Here is a 22,275-nt window from a genome sequence, read left to right on the forward strand (position 1 = left end):
AAATGTCTCAGCCACCAGCAAAGCACAAGAAATGCTCTCCTATTGGTGAGCTGGAAAGTGAACACAAGACTCCTCATGCACCCCCAGGATCTGAGGAACTGAATAGCCTGTGGAATACTTACATTTTGGATGGTAATGGGACCACAACAATAGGAATATCCTCAGTGTTAATGCATTGTGCTGCTAATGCGGCTAACGTTACCATTAGCTCTGATTGTGGGCCCACAGGTCAGAGCTCTGTGGAAATTGCAACGCTGGAGGTAATTTAGAGATGGTGAAAACTTTACTACTAATTCAAAACCCTTAAATAAGAAATGGGTGGGTTTAATGTGTTTTGATGTCACCAGCTGTATTTAAATGAAACAGAAATTTGGTTGCTGTTCACATCCATTTACTTCTGTCCTGCTCACAAATACTGGATTTAAATACAGCCCAATCTTCCATAAATTTAAACAGCCATAGTTACAGAGGAACACTCGACTAGTTATGTCCTGTTCACTTTAAAATAAAAGTACCTGAAATATATGCACTTCCTGTTATCACGTTCACATGAACTTTACCAAAATAAAATCCTCTCTCTTTCATTGTATTTAACTTATGAATGAATTAATCCTTTAACAGTAAAAATGTATGAATTTTAGAATTTAAACTAAAATAATTCACAACACTGTCTTTGCAGTATTTTAAATTGAAACAATGAAAGTTGTATTTTGGGGACATGTGAGACTTTCAACAATTTGCTAAACCATGGGATCTTGAATATAAAAAAGTATTAGTGACTGCAGTAGTCAGATCAATGTGTAAATTATTCACTATTTATACATTTCTATAATAAAGTATGATGTGACACAAATAAAAAAACATGTAAAGTGCCACAAACATGGGTGCAGTTTTTGTGTAAATGTACTTAGTTAACTGCACAGTCTGTGTATAAATGCACAAACAGCCAAGGTTAGCTGGCATGTCACTACTTGTGTGATGTTGTCCTTCGGTCTACAGACACACAATGAAAGCTTGAGAGAAATCCAGAACCTCGTGAATGCCACGCCGAGCAGGAAATTACAGAGACATTGTAGTTCATGTAGTAAAGTCTCTGCAGCACTGCATTACCTGAGGCGCAGCCACTTTCTCACTCAGCTCACACTGCAGTTTAACACTGAAGGTGATGTGAGCTGCTCCCTCGGGTGGGAATCACGGCCACAGAGAAGCTTCCAGAATCACCCTTCTTTGAGCTGTTTAGACTGAAACTGGTGTGTAGAGCAAAAGATGCTCTGACTCACTAATATAAATGCATTCTTGACAGATTCACAGTACGCGAGAAGAAAGGAGGTGATCTAAAGAGCAGTGGGAGGCCGAGAGTGGCAGTGCTAATGCAAACTGACTGGAAGTGGCAGGCAAACTGTGACCAGAGGGAGGACACTCCTGAGGCACACTCACACTCACATCCTTGTACTCTCTCTTTCAGCTTGCGGTGTATGAAGAACTAACACACACTCTTTATTCAGGTTGGCAGCGAGGTGGCTTTAGAGAGGCCACTCTTCAACAGGAGTACTTTGGGTGAAGCCTTCACGTTGGCAGACATCCACCCTGCTTAAGTGTCCCTTAGCAAGACATTCCAGCCGCATGCACCAGGTTAACAGAGCTCACATTAACAGCTGCTGTTTAGGGTTAATTATACGACGTTTACAGCTGATCCTGCATTGTGATTGGATAGGAGATACTTCATAAGACCTTATAAACACACCTGCACCTGACCACTTGACCTAGGCCTATTTGTTTCTGTTGCACTTAATTAACTGAATTCATTAAGCAATGGTACTCGCCGAACAGCTTTCATTATCGCAACCAAGAAACAAAAACAAGTACCTTTTTCAGCCTGCAGACAAGTCGGCATCATATTTGAACTTCTAATGTTGCTAGAAATACAGTGAATCAGAAACGACATTCGATGAACGCAAGCACATCCAGATGAACAACCGCACTGAGCCAAAAAGAACTTTAAGATTTCACAAAGGGTGCTGGAAGGATGCAAAAGGATGTTGCCTAGCAACAGTGAAAATATTTTTTTTGGCTGACGACCAAAGAAAATTTATCAGAACAAACCCGAAGCTTCTGTCTCTCCCTTTGTCCCTGTGCCTCGGGCCACATCATGGCGGTGCCGCTATCTTATGGTAAAAATCTGCTTCTCGTGCGTTATGGTACTGCTTAGCTTCCTGAGCCATTTCACATGTGACAGCAGCAGGGATAAATGGAGGATAACGCGATCAAAACAACCATCACACAGCTGTGAGGGAGCTTGTTGGTGAAACTTGGGTGAAATATGAGCATTATATGGATAGGAGGGAGGTGAGTGAGGAACTCATTCCCCAGTAATGTGGGATATTAAAATATGCCGTCTTTCAGCTTTCTGTTTGGCTGAGATTAAAATCTCTCACGAAATCACAGGCATGAATATTGAAAATAAGTGCCTGCAATCATTTTACTGGGCTTTATGAAAATCTTTTGCATTTTATATCAAGTTTTATGCATTTGTTCTTGATGCACTTACATCTACTACTCCGTGCCAATACTGCACTTTCGCTCTCACAGTGCACCTGTAACCGTTCAGTTGTTGCTGCCAGCTAGACTTGAGGAAAGCAAATGATCAACAAACTCACTAATCAAACATGACAGGTAGTTGTTGCTGTGTCAGCTTGACAAAAAAAATGATGAGTGTGTTTAGATAATGACATGAAGAGACTGTAAGACATGCAATAATTTTTAATCAACACTATAAAAACCCAATAAAAAGCATAAAAAGCACACAAAGCTTTGATTTTTACCTCACTGTTTTGCTTTTATCTATCCTCAGAGACTTTAAAACATGTTTCTTTTGAACCATTTTGCAAAACAGACTGCTTCAAAAAGTTACAGGAAATATCTTCTAATCATAAGAGTCTTCTTGTGTCATGGCAATCCAAAATGTTCAACGCTGTGACTGCATGTCGCAAGTGATCGATGTATAAATTTATCGCAGCGAGAGTTAACTAAAGTGCATAAAAGCAGTATTGTAAAGTTGGCATGTGACTCACCAAATTAGGTCTTTAAGGGATAAATCGATAGACAAAATCAAGAATTGCTAAAGAAGCAGCGAGATGTTCCCATATCACTCAGACACAGACACAGACCTGCTCAGAGATCAGTGAGAGGTTTTTAACATTTGCATTGGTTAGGCTTTGTCTTATTTGTGTTCTTATCCCTGCGAGTACAAAAGATAAATTTCCATAATATAATACTCCAGCCCGGCTCTTATTTTAAGGCCCTCTCCTACTACTGCTCCCCTGGCAGCTTTGTCAAATAACTGGAAAGAGAAAAAAAAACCCTGAAAATCCTGCAGAGAACATGTGAATGGGAGTAATCACATCCCAGAGCTATTTTTGAGTGCTTGCCTTCTGTTTGAAGTAGTGTAACACTTCCTGCAGATTTATTCTTTGTAGGCTGCGTCCCCATCCCAAAACACTACCTTTCACTCAGCCTTTCCGCCGCTCACACATTCGCACACGTGTGCACTTTTGTTTTCATCTCTCGCTGTCTGTCTGTGTGACACACACACTTCCTGTCTCTCTGTTTCTTTAGCGGCTCCTGACAGGTGGTCCTGCGAGGCCCATCTCGGCTGGCAGTAGGCTACATCTCCCGCTAAAACCTTTCCATCTGGGTCAAGTCAGTGAATAACAAGCCTCAGAGGAGGAGGGAGACAGAAGATACATGCACACACAAACGCAAACACAGACGCTGATTTGATACCAGTATGCATTAATTCTTTATGCGTCTGTATGTGTGCATGACGGCAGGCGTCCGCGTGTCACTACGTGCACGTTTGTGGGTCATAAAGTTGAATTGAAAACCTGGAGCCTCCAGTCTCTCCTCAGGCTCCTAATTGCACAGGATGGTAGGCAGCAGTGGCAGCTTTTAGACCATTTTCATATTCAGAATGGCTCCCCTGAAATATATCACACTGTCTTTCCTTCCTTCTCGTGTTACATTTTGAAGCCAGCTGAAATTAATAGAGCTGTGCCATTTCCCTGACAGCAAAAACTGCTTAATAGTGTCATAAAACTATAGCCAAAAATCTGATTAAAAGCAAAATGTAAGAGGAAGAAAAATGCTCTTGGCGTCTAATTGGCAACAGACTGAAGAAAAATAAATTAAGAAGCCAAATACAAAGTAAATAAATGGGAGCTGTTTCTCCAATTTCTTGCTTCTCTAACAGAAAAAAACAGCATTATTGGAAGATGCCTGAATCATGTTTGTGTGTTTCTGTGATTTCGAGTGCAGATGTCACTAGATAAGAGTACTTTAATTTTATGAAGCCATGTATCTTCAAAATGTCCAATTTACATAGTTAAAAGAAAATAGGCCCATTTAAAAGCTACATGACAATGCATTTTATGGGGCAGTTTTACTAGCATAAGAAAAGATACTTTTCTCAACCCATAAAGGAGAATTAATGCTTCGGTTGTTGAGAAAACTCTAAAAATCAGTTAAGCAACTCGCCAGAGTGGCCATAAGCTTTAACACAAGGGTAGTTTTCTTATTTGATGAGCATTAAGCAAGTGCTTTTACGTGGGGAAATATTAGCCAAAGTAAGAGCTGCCTTCACAAAGTCAACTGTTGTAGTTCTTCCTTCCTGTCAAGCAAGAGATGGAATGTAACACCTGGATATGAAGAGCTGTTTATGTGAAGCAATATCTATGTGGATGCTTTACAATAATGTATGGTGAGACATAAGACAGCAGCGTCACATTATGTACATAAGTCACATAGCAGGTAGTGTGAAGTCAAATAAGGCAAATTTACTCAAACACATCTTATTGCTACGACATTTTATGACTTGATACAAAACCAAACCTCGGTTCTCATTTTGTATTACTGATCTAAAAGAGAAGCTTGTCTGATGGAACATGACTTGCTGCATTTAACCCTTACATACTGTTCATATTTTGTGCCTTCACAGATCAATAATTCCCTCATATGAAGTGTCTATACCAAATTTTAAACTGCATATCTATTTAGAATGTTTAAAAAGCCTATGTCACATCAATAGATAGTCTGACTAATGCTTAATAAATGTTTCAGAGAGGAGGGAGAGTGTATTTCTTTAAGTTTTACAACACTCGTGTATGGAGAAAAACATGTACTATTACACAGTATCATGTCCGGTTTAGCAAAAGACATAAAAACAAAAAAGTCATAATGGTTTTGAATCTGAAAATGGCAAAATTGTTAGAATTTATAATACAACTATGTTTGACTGCTGCGACCATGAAACGCTGTCTTCACTACTATATCATAAGAAATCATAACTATGAATATCAATTCAATGTGTACCACTTAGAACACAAAACTTGAAATAACAAAATGCTTGTGTAGGAAAAAGTACTCTTTCCCCTTTCTAAGGTCACAATGGCCTTCAAACGGGCAAAAACTGAGGAGATTATTGTCTATTATGACCTGACTAAGCAGACAAGTTGTCTCCATATTGGTCTGTAATCTAAATCTGAAACCTCTCCTAACTACAATATATATCCAAAGATCAGAGGGAGCTGATGCTGGCAGTGCTTGCACGAACTGCTGCTCTGTCGGTGTCATTTCTCCTGATACCAGTAAACCTAAATCATCTGAGTCTCCAGTGTGAATCTCTGCCTCCTCATCCTCTCTCGACCTCGCTGAAATTCCACAGCAATGTCACTGTGTTTAAAGCAGTGGTAGGAAACTTCAAATCTGTGGAACTAACCCTAGCCATGTCAGAGAGGCTGTAATCACAGTTTTCTTCCATCTCTGACACATCAAACTTATCATCTTGGAAGATCAAATCAAGCTCACTAAGTCTTGCTGCCATGATGTCAGTCGTTGAAATGGCAGCTCAGGTACCTTCATAATGTTACGAACCCCCCACCACCACCCTGAAAACCCAAACTGATTCAAATTTGGTACTTTATAAATCATTGCAGGTGCTTGTGCTTGTAGGTGCAGATCTTGAGACTGTGTCAAGGCACCCTCTGACCTCTGAATGACTTCTGTTTGCTCTGTGCACCATGAATTATCACTCTGATGCCGTTTCACTGTTTCAAGATTCCCGCACGCCTCCTCAAAGACATTTAGTGTATTTTTACTGCTGTCAAAAGTCAAAATGGATCAAATTTGACCCAAATAGTATGGGTTAGGGCTAGGTAAGAGTTAAGGGTTTTGGGGTTTAACTTTGACCACAAGGCACAGAGTTTGCTGACATGTAGGCCTCACATGTGCACAGCAAAATAAGCAAAGAGCAGAGGATGAAAGGCTGAAAATAAAGATTTGGTTGTAGAACTGCAATGTCAGCCGAATGGAAAATTTCAGCTACAGAAAGGATAATGTTGACCAAAACCAGGTACTCTCTCAGCATCAGCTCACACTTGTTACCATTGCAAAAAGCATCACAACTGTTTGATCATTTATATTAGCACCACAAAGCTTGGTATGAGTGCAAAGCCAGATCTGAATGTCATCCAAAGCAGAAAGCTACTTTTTCATCATTAAATTATATGAACAAGATTCCAAACAGCTCTTTTCTAAAATGTATTTTTGAATTAATCTTTATATCTGATGCAGATACACTCCTTTACAACATCACCCCAGTGATTGCTGAATGATAAATTTATTCCATATGGAGTTTTTCAAGCTATCTGGTGAAAATACGTGTATTTTTGACATTGTAAAAAAATCCTCTAAAAATTCTCTCTCATTATGCTGGCATTTAGCAAATAGAAATAATTTTGGGAATTCTAACTGACCTAAAACAGGAAAAGTTCAGTCTCATTTAATATCAGACAGTAAGAAAAAAAGTGTCTTTTTTAGGACTGCTGGCCAGCGACTTTATGTTTGATTTTCCCTCCATCATTTCTGATGCCAGTACAAATGTGATTAAAATGGTTATTGCACACTGAATATAGTTGTACAATAAATAGTCCCAGCTCTCAGTCTATTCATGTTCATCCTCTGGACACGAAAGGTCAAAAGTCTCTTCACAGTGGTTTCCTGCAGGCAGCAGTCATAGCCGGTGAGTCTGCAGCAGCTCTAAGACAGGCCCTGCCAGAGCTGTGAAGTAGTGGCTGTAGTGCTGCCGCAGTATCAACTCACTCAGCTGTGAAATATGGCTGACATGATTGTGTGCAAACCACAATTACATCTCGAGTCCCTGACAAGTGACCACAGAACACTAGCTGTTCAGTCAACTATGGAGTATGAACTGGTGGACCCTGCCTCTAATGCCTCCATTTGCCCAAAACACAATCACTGCAATGTCACACACAGTTCCAACTGTTTACTATAGAAAGAGATTGGCACCGATGTGACAGGAGGGAGAAAAGAGAGCAGCCTATTTGTGCCGCTTAACAATAGCTGAAAGGAGAGCGCAGGCATCATTTTGTACGTGGCCCGAATGACGGCAGTGAATTTCTCATCAGCCGCGATTTTATTATGATTGTATGATGTTAATGCGACATTTGGGTTTTATTTTGGGACTGAACAGGGTAACAATAAACCGATAAAGGTCTTCCCTTTTTGTTTAATTGGTGTTTAGATTAGCAATTTAGGGAACATTTTCTTATTCTTTATTTACTTTACAGTTGGAAGCATTCATTTGTAGGTACTGAGTGTACTTTTGAAAAACAGTTAAATAAAAATAAAAAAAACTGGAGCACTCTGTCATTCATATATGATAAAGTAGAAACCAGATGTTCAGTATCTGTATCACCATTGTCTTTGGTGTCTTTTATTTATTTACTTAAATACATCAGCCTGGATCATAGATGTGACCTTTGTTGCAGCGTATATTACAGAGGTTCACCAAAAATGCTGCAAGATGCTTCAACATACTTTGCTTTTATTCATTTTGTCATTGCAATGAGTAATTCTGAAAGCATAAAATAGAACTAAAGTAGTTCCAGTAATGCACTATTCAGTAAAAAAGTGTACATATTCACTATGCATACTTTGAACTAGAGATGCAACTGTGCTAAGCCATCACTACTGCATTTGGCCACCATTTATACACACAGTATTATCTTGTAAAGTATCTGGGACAGAATCTTTTCCCTACCAGATCTATTCCTGCAATCTTCTGCAGAAATGCCCAGATATCCAACATTCACTGCTACCAGGAGAGATATGAGATCACGTGGCCAGCAGACATAAACTTTCCACATTTGTGAGTTTCTACGAAGAAAATAAGCTTTTTGGGGTTGAGGAATGGAGAGTAAGTTGGATGGTAAAGTGACACCATCCTGGGATTGGATGTAAACCACCATGTGACTGGAAAAATGTGGTTAAAAAAAAGCAAACCGCCACATACAGAAATGGTCATAATGGGATGTAAAAATGAGCACAAATAGACTCTGACTACACAAAGGCTGAGTTCAGCTCATGAAATGTGAAAGATGTTGTCACTGTATGCATTTTGTGCTTAAACAATGAAAAACATTCCACAGTTTTTACTTCTGTTGTGTTGACTGTGTGGAATGGCAAATATTTTCATGAAAACTGTAACAAAAATTCAAACAAAGGGAGAAAATGAACTAATAATATCAAATTAAAGTAGCATAATTTTATTGAAGTTGGTAGGTGAATAAAAGATTCATTTCAACCAGTGACTTGCGGCGCTTTATAAAGTTCACAAAAAACTAAAACTTATACAGACAAATAAAGCCTGGAGAGGTCATAAATGTAGGCAGCAGGACAGATTTATTGGCTCTATCACTGCTGTTCTTCAAGAAACTCTCTGGTAATTATCTTGCTCCGTGCTGAAGCTCTGCTGCAAACCTCAGCTTATCAGTCTGACTTTCAAAAACTTGTGAGCAGATGACGGGTAAACACGTAAAGACGTTAATAAAGTGGAGATTATCAGCTTTGTATGAAAAGAACTGCTTGTTTGTTTGCCTGTTTTTATGCGAATGGTGGAAAACTGTTAACTGCCTGTTTGTGTGTGTGTTAGATGTACCAGATGGTGCTGATTGCTGTAGTTTACCATGCGGACATGAGGCTGACTATTTTAAGAAAGATGACATTTGCTGATGTTCGACGGTGGAAGATTTTTGTGCTTGTACATATGCGGTATGTTCGGGGATAAACAAGGAGCTGCATTGAGGAGAATTTTTCTGTGATGTTCTCAGCCTCTGCATGTGCTGAAAATAGAAACACAGCTGCAAACTAATTTTCACACGTGTGTTCGGTGTCATCACCTCTGCGTTTATATTTACAGCACACACGTGCAGCTCAGCTACAAACAATCTGCTGCAAGATCATTATGATTAAAAGGCAACCAAACCGCTGAAGTGCAAGCTACACTTCTCATCATTATGTTTCTTACTAGCTATTCATGAATTAAAGATTTAATAGTAGCCTTGTAGCAGCAAGAGGGATTTTTAAAATACAACCTGGCATCACGTACCGATGAGTCCAACTCAAATCCTAGAAGTCTGACCACTCACAGCGCAGACAGCCTCAGAAAAACACAAACCAACCCCTGCTCGCAACAGAGCCAGAAACAGAGGCTGCTAATGGGCTAATTTAGCTCCTAATTGGAGGATTAATTTCTCCATTAAGGTCTGTGTGAAAAATGCTTGACTACTGGAGGGCCAAACTGGGCAGACAGACTCACCGTGGCTGCTTATGCATAACCTTTGTTATCATTTAATGAATTGGATGGTAAGAAGTTGCACTCGCAAGCTGTGCAGTTTTGGGTTTTTATGTTATTGTGGTTATTATAAATCTCCATTCCACTGGTGCAGTGAAGTCTGTTTTGCCATCACAATCAGTCAGTGAGCCACATCTCTTCCTCTCCCCCTCTCTTCCTCCCTCTTTCATCTGCTAGAGGCAGTAATATTTATGGACTGTCAGGTCACAGGCTGTCACAGAGAGCACCTCATAAAGCCTTTCACCGATGTCCTGCTGGCCCTCCTGTAGTTATGTGATCGTAATGGAAAGTCCACGATTATGATGTGTATGTTCTGTTGGTGACTTGTGTGCATCGTTAGCTAGCTGTTTGGAGATGTGGTAAAAACAAGGATGTGCATTTATAAGTACACTGCAGTTTTGAAAAAACAGGAAAACTGCTGCTCTCATGAGGTTTGTGTAGATGAGTGTGCTACATGCAGACAGCAGGGTGGAGTGCTGAACACATTTCCTCTGGACTCTTGGATTTATCCCCAGGAAGTCTTTGGCCATCAGCATGTCACTGAAATGGTGCTGTAAATCACACACAGCCTTCCAGCATGTGATCCGAGATAAACCGACACACACGTTCAGCCAGTGGCAACATTACACCCTGCAACTACACACACACACATGCATCTTCTTCACCGGCAGTCATGTCCACAACATTGCAGCATTTACTCCAATGCACATGCATCTCACTCTCAAATCTAAGGAAGCCACATTACAGATACAGAATAACACACACACAAAAAGAAATATTACGTTGAATTAAGAGAATTAGCTTTTCCTCTAAAAGGAGTTACCCGTCTTAACCATCTGAAATTGTGCAGCCATTTTCTGAGCTCAAGGTTTAGAAAACTAAAGTTTTCAAACCAATTTCCTTAAGTTGGCTCTACCTAAAGTTAGTTTCAAATCAACTAATGGAGAAATTTAAATTACATACAAAATAAGGCTGATACAAATGCTAACATTATTATGTGAACCCAATGCTTCAAAATAATGTTTGCAACTTAAACACACAACACACTAAACACACAAGCAATCTAAATTGGCAAAGTAGATTTTTCTTTAAAATTTTGTAACTATGCGTTCAGTCAAAGTTAGGGAATTGGTCCTGTGATTATTTTTTAGAGTGCAGGGGGAAAGGGGCCCAACGTGCAGTTAAGGTGTTTACTAAAATAAAGTGATATAAACGGGTTCTTGTGACATACTAACTTCCAGTGACACAACAGGCTCTGCATCAACACACTGTTAAATCCAGTGATACCTGCATAAACCTATAGATCTGTACTCAAGCTTCTAAATTTGAAACATTTATGCACTTATCTCAGTTTTTTTCCTTTTTTGCTAACTTAACCTGTCATAAAGCATCTTAATCATATAGTATCTAACTATGTTTGTTTTGACTTCAACAGAGAGATTCAGTCAAGACTGTAAAATGCTTTACATGCCAATCAAAAGCATCAGCCTGTGTGCACAACTGTTTTCCTCAAGGTTGTCAAAGGGAAGCTGTTACCTGACAAATCTTGCAGCAGTGTTCAGGTGATGACCAACCTCCCAGCTGCAAAAACACACGCTGCCATGTGAAATATATACCTAAAATTACAATAGTTGAGTAACCATTTGTGTTTCAAATCACCTTCCTACACAGAATTGTCTCTATAACAACAGCAGGCCCACGATGAAAACTATGGTCATCAGGAGGATTTGATACTTGATATTGTGTTTTGAAGGATTTGTTGAAACAACTGATGGTGTTGTTCTTCTTGGGAGTCTAGTCCCCATCACTGAGGTGTGAATGCTGTTTAAAAGTCTGTTCACACTACAAGAAATAACATTCTGGGAGGGAAACATGGGTTTTCTCTGCCTAAAAGTGGTAGAAGATACAGACAGAATATAGCGTAATTGTTGTCAAAACTCTCTCTTTTAGGTTCTTAAAACATGATGTCAGTGTCCGTAACAACCCTGTGCAGTGCAGCATGTCTATATATATATGTATGCAAGTCACAGAAATATTGCTAAATGGCACAAGAAATGTGATGACAGGACACGATGGCAGGCTGTAATCTGGGAAGATCAAATGTGAACGATTGTCTTTAGTGTCCCTGTACGAGCAGGCAGTGGAGGGATGATTATATCCCCTGGATCAGGCCAGAAACATGCTCGGGCTCCAACCTATCAATCTAAAGGTTAACAGATGCATCGAGAGTCACATCGGACCACTGCGGAGGTGACTATCTTGGTAGAGATGAAATGCTTGCCTTCTTTGTCGCCTCTGTTTTGGTCACAGTAGCAGTTCTTGGCTCAAGAAGCATTCGTATCGGTATTCTTTGCAATAACTGAAGCATTTTCAAGAAGTCCACAGCATTATGAGGCTTGAAAACATGCTTAGCTTTGAGGTCTATTGGAAATTTACAACATCATCTTATTTTTAACGAAAACCATGAAAAAAAAAAGGAAAAAAAAAAGGCCAGCACTGAATGAAAGATTTTCCCAGCAGAGATGCAGCTTTAATATTCTCAGGACACAGAGTACAGGTCAGGAGCTCACTGGTGTCGAGATAAACCGATGCAGCTCGGTTGATTAATGCTTTATAGTGGAAGGCGGCCGCAGTTCTTCTGACAGCAATTCAGTCCAGAACCTTCTAGAATACTTCTGTTCTAGCTAGCTGGTGTGTTGGTCTAATACAACCAATATGTTGTATTATACTCTACCTGCTTAAGACTATACTGTGAATTACATACTGATATGAAATTCTATCCAAGGTCAAAGTCTGATGAAGTATAATGAAAGTGAGACTTCAGGTATTTCAGTTTTAGCTACATTATTAAAGAGAAGGTGTGTGTTCAACTTATCCAGGGGTGTCAAACATGCGACCCGTGGGCCAAAACCGGCCCGCTGACGGGTCCAATCCGGCCCATGGGACGACTTTGTTAAGTCCTAAAAATAACCGGGACAATATTAACTGCAAATTGTACATTTGTAAAATGATAAAACATGACAAGTTGCTTTGATCATAGAGTGAAATGTTATATTGCTCATGATCTTTTGACATTGTGTGTCTCATTTTGGTAATATTTTGTCTTGTTTTTGTTGGTTTTTTTGGTCTGACTTTTGTCGTTTTGATCATAAAGTAAAATACTATATTGTTCAGTTCCTGTGACTAAATGTTTTGTTCCTTTGTAGACAATCTGATCTGTAGGTTGTAATGTGTAAATGATAAAATGAGGCATAATGTTACTGAAACTGAATTCATTTTTCTTAAGAAATTTCAGTTTGTTCATAACATTTGTAAAAAGATAATTCCTTCAATGGAAAACTTTTTCAGAACATTCTTTTTTGCACCAAGACAAAGGAAAGAATTTGGAGTTGCTGTTATTATGCTGTGATTTTACTGGCCCCGCCCACTTCAGATCAAACTGGACTGAATGTGGCCCCTGAACTAAAACGAGCTTGATACCCCTGAACTGATCAAAGTACAAATATATTTGAATTTTACAGCATTTTGCAGGACTTTTATATCATAATTTCATGTTTATTGACTTGAAATAAGACTAGGAGTCTACAGCACCTCTGTGAGGCAGTCAGACCAAAGCTTTGAGCATACACTCACGTACTAAATGCTCACAGCAACAAGGCACTAGAGGAACAGTCATCAAAGTCAGTACAATCCATCCTCTGGGCACCATGGGTGTCTGTGACAGATTTCATAGCAAATTCCTGCCATATTTCACCTGGAACCAAAGTGAGGGACTATCACACTGGTATCCATTACAATCACGCTGTTAGAACAGCAAAAAAACAAAACAAACAACGCAGCTTTAAAAACATTTATCAGGGTTTTTTTTCCAGATGCACGGTAACAGAAACGAACACAAATGCATCTTCAACCATTCATTGTTCTACATACACGAACCATAATGTACAGCAGCTATATTTGGTAAAAGTTCAACAGCCAGATTGTTGCAGTTAATGCAGACATAGTGAGCAACACAGTGAAGCACTCAGACCCCAGTACAGAGCTGCTCCAAGCTCTCACCAGAAGGCAACATGCACTCTGACCCTCGTGGAAACATGAACATAAAGTAGCTGTGCATGTTACACTATGTTACCTCCCGACACCTCACGAGTGCAGTGACCTCAAGACGGCTGCACTACTCCATTATTTAAAGCCCTTCACACTACACTTGAGTGCAGAGAGGCATCTGGTCACTATAGCGTAAATACAACCTCATTTTTATGAATGAACCTGCAAAACTGAGCCGAAATCTGAAAATAGAGGCTAAACTATAGTTAGGTCTATATACCCTGAGTTCAGCATTGTAGGAAATGTGTTTACATGCTGTAATGACTGACAAAAAAATGAGGGAAGATTTTGATATGTGTGCATTATTGCAACAACAGCTACAACAGGTTATATGTGAAATCATTTCATATTTCCTATGTAGCACAATAGATGTGCTTTATTTGTGGAATTTAAGAAATTCTTACAACAGACAAAAAAGGAAAAGGAAGCATCCATGAGTGCTGCATGAGTGTGCCAAGTTTGGCTTTTCATAGAGAAAAAATTACTGCTGTAAAACCACCTGTTATGTGTCCAAAATCTACTACTGCTCAATATGGAGTAGACTACTGAGTGTTTGTTGTAAAGTTACTAGTAAATATGTGTGAGAGGAACTTATTCTGGGCTCTGCTCCAGTCTTGTGATCACCATGAGGTTTCAGGGCAAATTGCAGACTGGAAAAAGTGAATGAAAGAAGAGAAAGTAACAGCATGCACCTCCACTACAACATTTTGTTTTTATATTTCTGTGTGTGAAGATTAAAGCATTTAAATGCAACATACTTACAGGCTAATGCAGAGACGTTAGTTTTTGTTTGAAATGCAGATAGAATCTACATTCCAGTTTCCTCCTCATTCAAGTTTTTACCCTCTGAACCCCAAAATGTTTAGGAAAATGTCAGATTAACACAACTTACAAGAGTCACAACCAGTAAGAACAGAAATAATTGCTGGATTTTTTATTTTCTGACAGTTCTAGGACTAATCACCTTTGATGTTCTGTCAGGAAACGCACCACAATCTAAGGGTAAAATGGGGAAATTCATAAATCATATTCTGTAAAAAATCAACAACTTCTGTGCTCTTCTGCATAACTGAAAGCTAAGAGAAAACTCAGCACTGACCATGACAAAAATTCAAAGACTTTCTGAAGCTGAAAAATACAACATACTTGATCAATAAAATGAATGCAGCATGGATCAGAGGAGCAAGTTTTTGGAAGGTACATTCAGCACTGTGAAATATTTCTCTTGAGGTGATGAATATGTGAGTCTTAAAAACGGCTAGTTTAAAGAAGTTGTAAAAAATGTAAGAACACCAGTTTTATGTTTTCAGTATTGGTAGCATCTGTAGGCAAAAATGTCATACATGCTGTTATTAAATGAATATTCAAGGACTTTCAACTTCACTTATTCTTTTTTTATGACTAATGGACTTCACAGAGGACATTTTCAAGTTCTCTCTAATTCTAGCTATGATAGTGCTGTTTCCAAAGAGGTGTAGGACTTTATATTGCAGTAAAACACAAGGCCACAGTGAGCAAAAATGAGACAGGAGCAAAAAAAACTAAAAAAAAAAAACCTGCTTGGGCTTCAGATCGTTAATACTAAGCTAAGCTAAATGAGACATGTCTTGCTCAGTCTATTGATGAGTTCGACTGACTCTCAGCAATACAGTGTTGAAAGTAATCCTTGTAGGGTAAATGTGCTGCATTGGAATTGTTCCTAAAACTCTAGCTAACTGTATAATAGATATATATAGACATGTGCAGAGGCAGGTGTTGTGCTTCCACTTTAAACAAACGAGAGACAACAACAAAACAACAACAGCTTAGACTTCCTGAGACAAATAGTCCAAACGGCAGACTATTACTGCGCTGTTTCCCGACAGGGCAAACAAGGACTTACTGCCCTCTAACTCTCTCTCCGTCTTTCTGCCTCTCTCTAAACACATAATCCATCACAGTCACAAACAGCACAAGACTGCAGGTAGTCTTGTCTGTCTCCTTGCTCTGAGTGATACGGAGTAAATCTGCCGTGGCATTAATGCAGCGGAGCAGATTGGGCAGGAAAGTGGCCAGAAAATGTTTATTAGCTATTTTAGATAAGGTGAAGGAGGAGGATTTCCTTCAATCGTGGACACGGTGTGTTTTCTCATTCCACCAAGCACAATATATCAATAAATCTTTGATGTGCTGTTTACAAGGAAAGTTCAACGGAGACAGAATTTCTTATTCAACACATCTTCTCTCTACACAATGGAGCACCTGTTTTTCCATTCTGGCACGCAAACAACCTGTCGCTACACATCCAAGCGTTGCACTCGCTGTCATACGCCGACTTGACTGCAATATGTCAGAGTCTGAGACGCTGCACAAGCTTTCCTGCTTGTATTCTCTCACTTTTTTTTTTAATTTCTAACTTGTACACTGGAAAAAAATGCTCCTCTCAAGACAAAAAAAAAACTTATTTCAAAGAACTTATACCTTGAAATGAGTTTTTAAAAAAATCTGCCAATAGAACAAATGAAAGATGGCTTTGTAAGATTTGATATTTAGAATATTGAGATCTTAAAATTAGCTGGGAAAACTTATTTTAAGCTATATTTTACCAGGATTGTCAAGCTTAGGTGTCTTAACCCTCCTATTGTCCTCATTTACGGCACCAAAAAAATATATTTTCCTTGTCTGGAAAAAAAAAAAACATTCAGCAAAAAATTCCCCAAATTTATAAAAAAATTGCAGAATCTTCAGGAAGAAAATTCTGTAAAAGTTTCCCCTAAAAGTTCTATTTTTAAAAAAAATCCCAAATTGTTCAAGAAATAAGAATTAAAACAATTAAAAACCTAAAAATTGTAAATATTTTTGGAAAATGAGTAAAAATCTTTGGAAAAAAATCATAAATATATCTAAAATGATTACATATATGTATATATATATATCAGTCAAAGTTCTAATATTTTCTTTAAGAATATTAGGGGGGAAAAAAATCAACCAAAATCCAGTGAAATTCACTTTTTTTAACATTTCTTTTTTTTCCCACCAAAAAATGTTCAAAAATATTGAAAACGTGGAAGTTTTTACTTCCACGTTTTCAAACTTTAAAACGGGTCAATTTGACCCACAGGACGAGACGAGGGTTAAACTTAGTTTGAGTTTTCTTGTAAAATTCAACTCAAAACAAGATCATTTCAAGATTGTTTGACTTAACAAGATACTTAAGATGCATTGTCTTAAAACAAGTCCTGCCATTTTGCTGAAATGTCACTTGTCAAGTGAATTTATCTTAAATCAAGTGGGATGCGAAATTTTGACTAAAAATAAGACAAATAGACTCGGTAAGATTTTGAGTTTTTGCAGTGTACCTGACTTTTTAATACTTACAAATAATGCAGCAAACATTTTTAGACACGTACAGATACTGAAAGATTATTCTAATTAGAAGAAAACTGGGAAATTGTTTAGTGCTGTACCTAATATTATGTCAATCCAAAACAACTTCACTGGACCATAAAGGAATGAAAGAAATACACAGATTTGCTTTCATGCGAACAGTTTCTACCTCTCTCACACCTGCCTCTTTAATGTGAAGTAGCACATTAGCTAAGCCTTGATGGACTCTCAGGGGACCGAGTTCAGACACAGCTCTCGTCTTGCACTCGCTATCGGGTTGCCAGGCAACCAGTGGTGACACCAGGAAGTCACTGCATAGGCCAAGAATGAGTGCAGCGCATGGTTCTCACTACGTGTTGCTTTCAGACTTTCTTTGCTGCTTTTGTACATTTTTACTTATTTTCAAGAACAATGTCAATTGGGGAGCCTTAGATTCAGATTGTTTTACCTTTTAGAAGACCCACACTATCTGTTTTGTCTTGTTTAAAGTCCTTGTGCTACGTTAAGCTAACCGGCACCTGGTTCATCTGGTGCAGATCTAAAAATAAAATGCACTATGTCCAATTAACTGTACAAAAACCAAAAGAAACTGCAGTCAGTGCCACTTATGCATCAAATATTTGATCATTTTTACTTGATAAATGGCTTCAACAATGAATAATTTATCACAAAAGATGTAGATTAGTCTTCTGTCAATTCAGCCAATTCTTTCAACACAAACTTGTTTTTGCAGACTAAAATCCTAAACTGGCCATATCATTTGATTATCCTCGGGACTTATCTCGTAAAAGTCAGCTGAGAAGCTCTTTAACACGGATACTTAAACGGTCTGGAGAGCCTCCAGTTATTAGGAATCACGATGTAGAGCCTGGCCATGCACAGTTGGCAGATGGGTGTTGCCAGGCCTGAAAGCGTCCAGCCGGTGTATTAGTCACCTGCCAGTCATCACTGGGTCCAGGCCAGAAATGGAAAAGCTCGACTGTCAGGAGTGAACACTGAGTGCTACAGTAACAAGTCACAAAAACAAGCCCAGATATTACCAGCGGACTCCTGCGAAGACAGGAAGCAGAGACCACGGCCTGACATCTCTGTTCACTAGCAAGCAGCAGATTACTCCAGTAAATCAGTCATGCTTTTTAAGAAAACAGAGGTAAGAGGATTTAACTCGTTTATGCTGCACAAAGTGTGACCAATTTCTACACACACCTCAATGATGGGATATTTCTTTTGATCCCCAAGAGCCGAAATGATTCAGATCTCTGTTCTCTGATCTGATGTTTCACAAAGGGGAAGAAATGGAGGGGAGAAATGTGAAGAGAGAGGATGCCGATATGAGTAATGGTGAAGCAAGGTGATAAAACCAAAGGGAGTGAGACGTGCGGTGAGCTGGGGGAGGGGTGCAAGATGACGCGGGTAAAGCTGCAGAAATGAGATGAGATTATTTATGGCATTAAGAGAGCATGAAATGGAATCGGCGGGGGCTTGTAGTTGGTGCTCTTCCTCAATCCTGATCTCAACTTTAAACTAAAGATCAGAAGTGATCTGAAAGACTCCAAGTAAATCACGACGCATCCGTGTCTTTTTGTAGTACAAAGGAGGGGGAAAGAATGATTTATGTTATGCTGCGTATTACACAGGGGTAAAGGGAATGTAGGCTACAACATTCACTACATGACAGTCAATTAACAGTTTTCAGGCTCTATAGTGGCAGACAGACGTCTCCGTGGGACTTTCTACAATCTGAAGTAAAGCAACACTACAAACTCAATGCTTGTAATAGATTTCTTTAAAAAAAAAAAAAAAAAAAAAAAAAAAAAAATATATATATATATATATATATATATATATATATATATATATATAAAATTACATCTTTTACTGTTGCTTACACATTTTAAGAAGATTATTGGTCCACGAGGCAACTCACAATGCTGAAATGCTCCTATATTTATAAAATGTCTCTAAACTTAGCTAAGAGTTGATTAAAGATGCTTGAAATAGGAATCATTGTTTTGGAGTGACTGAAAAATATCATTGCTTATGATGAATAGCAGGATGGCTGTGGCTCAGGTGGTAGCGCACACTGCAAAAATAAAGTTATTTTCTCTTTTTTAGAATAATAATAATAACAATAAAATGGTAAAACCACATAGTTACATGTTAACCCTTAGATAAGACATCCGCATCAAAAATTTGTATTTTTTACAGCAATTGATTCTCTTCCAACGTTCAGCTGTAAAATTCCACTTTTTGTAAACCATATTTTAATCAGCAAAACAGCATAAATATTTTACAGATATTTGATGTTATTCTTTAAAAAATACATATCAAAGATTGAAAAATGCTCAATCTTTTTGAACTACAGATTTCTGCAGATTTTTGTTAAATTTCAGATAAGATCGGGCAAAATTTCCTGCAAAAAGAAAAACATCAATTTACATGTTGATTATGAAGCAAAAGAACAAAAAATAAAACTAAACTAAACAAACAAACAAAAAACAGGCCAAAATTGTACATAATGTCCACATCAAAAATGTTTTTTTTTAAATATAGTAATTCTGTTTTTTACAGTGTGTGATCATCAAAGTAAACTGTTAAATTAAACCAACTACAAACATTTATATTTGATATTTATTTCTATTTAGATTTCATCATTATTTTCACCATTTCTTTATTATTATTATTATTATTTACAGTTTTTAACAATACACTATTGGGGGTTTCTTTTAAGTATTTTTTCTGAATACTATTTTTTACTGAATTTTCTTTCTTTTTTTACAGTGCAGATTGATGCTTCAATCCCACACTCCTCCCCTCCACATGCTAAAGTGTCCTTGGGCAAGACACTGAACCTGTTGCCACTGGTACGAGTGAGTCTGTAACAAAAGAGAATTGTAACAACAGAGCACAGCAAAAAGAGCCATAGAGAGCACATCCAACACCAGCTGAACCAATATGTAGCTTCATAAGTGAGTATTATTTACATTTTTTACAACGTTAAATTTATTTTCTTCTTCAATAAAAATTAGGGATGCAAACAATACAAATAAAGCTGGCAGAGATTTTGCTCGTTGTTACTCTCCATGTAGTTTCATCATCTGTCACCGATACAAACTGGTTTTAAACATTTGGTGGATTTTACATCTAATGTTCCCTCAGAGTTCGATATGTACATGACAATATGACGGTTTCTATCCAGATAGATCCTATGTGTGTGTTTGAACTGAGCAACACGGTGCAGTTTATTTTTCCATCTGTGCAGCCAGAGACCAGAAAAGTGAAAACTGCGAAGACTTCTAACCGACTTCGGTCGTGTTGTTTCCAGGTCATCGGCCGTGAAAGCACAACACAACACTGCAGCTGTGATCCGGGTATTTTAACACAACTTGAACATGACCCAAAGTTAAATATGCATCCACTGGCGGCTACGTTTCTCTACTCCTACTGAGCAGAAAGTGAGACCAGCAACAAGGTGTGGACTCATTAACTCGAGCCTACATTAGTGCTCCATCATTTAGTTAACTCGAGCTAAGCATCATTTAATCCCATTATCTCATTAACACAGCAAATCATTTTATTTACTTACTTTTTTAATCTAACAGGTTTAAGACTTATTTCAACAAGCTGTGAATGAAAACTTAAACTGGTCTAAGACTGCTTGTGTTTACTCCGCTGCATTCCGTCCTAGCAAGAAAGAACATCGTGTCCCCGTCGCTGTAAGAAAAGACTCCTTCTCAGGTGTTATTGTGCTGTTTGCAGTTGTCAAATTATCAGCTGAATGTGGGCGTTCGGAGGACACTCACCACAAGAGAGAGCGGCCTCTTCCATGACACCACTCCAATGAGTCCAGAGAGCAGAACCTGGGAGACAAAACCCAAAACAGAAGCGGTTAGAGGTGAATGATGCTGACAAGTGTATGAAAACGCAGCATATATCTCATAAATTACGTTTCTGCAACTGCACTGAAAAATGTTGCTCATTCTTGCTCATGCGAAAGAAATTGTGAACCACCGCCGACGCAGTCTTTTCACATCACTGAAATTATCGCAGCAACAACGGCCAAAACTACAAATTTCAGTGCTTAAAAAGACTAATTTTACTTAAATCTACACAGGCACAACAGAAAAACCCACCTCAGAGAACAGTTAATCTATATAAACACAAAAAAGACTTCCGATATTGAATTAGCATCTTCTCTGACACACATACTGATTCAAAAGATCATTCTTGACTTAATGAGTTGTGTAATACAGGTGGGAGGTTGTTTTTTGCTCTTATTTAGCGATTCTGTGACCAGTTGCCACCACATTTGTCACCCGTGTTTCACTGTGGCAGTGGATTTCTTCGTCATCATGCATTCACAAGCTCACTCCTCCACAGATTATTTTCCCTTTTAGCTGGGAGGAAACGAAAAATGTGATCCTGTAGTTTGAAGTGGTTAATTAAAGAAAACTGAGCTTTTCCAGCCCTGCATTGTGCATAAGTGTGACGCCACAGAAGAATTTGAATTTTAAAAGCTATTCTAATGTGTTTCCAGTTTCTTAAAAGGGTGACTCACTCCTTTCACAAGATGGGAAACTGCACTTACATCTCATTTCATTAGGCTGCTGCCAGTGATTGAAATGAGCTGTAAAGGCTGCTGACGGTCAACAATCTGACTTCAGGATGTCCTGGTTTTATTTATTTGGTAATTTCTTTAAAAGGTGCCATATGGCACCCATTTTCAACTAATTAATGAAAATTTCACATGTCCCCAGAATTTGTCTTTCAGTTTTTCAACTCAAAATTTCTGGAAAATGATCTTTGGATTGTTGGGTTTTTCTGTTTCTGTTTTCTATTTGTAAATTTGTAAGGTTTGTACCTTACTGTTTACCGCCATGAGATGACATATGTTGTGAATCTACACTCTATAAATAATTTAATTGAACATTTCTAAAAAAAATAATTGACTGCTTAAGGCCTGGTTTTACCCCTGTTCTGTCTAAAGAGGTAGTTTCAGTTTCTGTAGCCTTAAATACAACTGAGCTGCTGCTATCCACGCCCATTTCAGGAAGAAGACTCTCTCTGCATTTGTGACTGATGGCCTACAGCAA

The 22,275-nt window shown here is 38.4% G+C and overlaps 1 protein-coding gene across 2 annotated transcripts in view; it reads right to left on the reverse strand.

Moving 5' to 3' along the window:
- The window catches only part of fam189a1 (family with sequence similarity 189 member A1), a 104,187-nt gene that overhangs the window by 37,081 nt on the left and 44,831 nt on the right, over positions 1–22,275 (reverse strand). For both annotated transcript variants that reach the window (XM_022194767.2, XM_022194768.2), the window contains exon 2: positions 20,986–21,042. In XM_022194767.2, the coding sequence (XP_022050459.2) occupies positions 20,986–21,042 (57 nt within the window). The remainder of the gene's footprint in view (positions 1–20,985; positions 21,043–22,275) is intronic.

The sequence above is a fragment of the Acanthochromis polyacanthus genome, chromosome 2 (assembly GCF_021347895.1).
Source record: "Acanthochromis polyacanthus isolate Apoly-LR-REF ecotype Palm Island chromosome 2, KAUST_Apoly_ChrSc, whole genome shotgun sequence".
In the NCBI taxonomy this organism is placed as follows: Eukaryota; Metazoa; Chordata; class Actinopteri; family Pomacentridae; genus Acanthochromis; species Acanthochromis polyacanthus.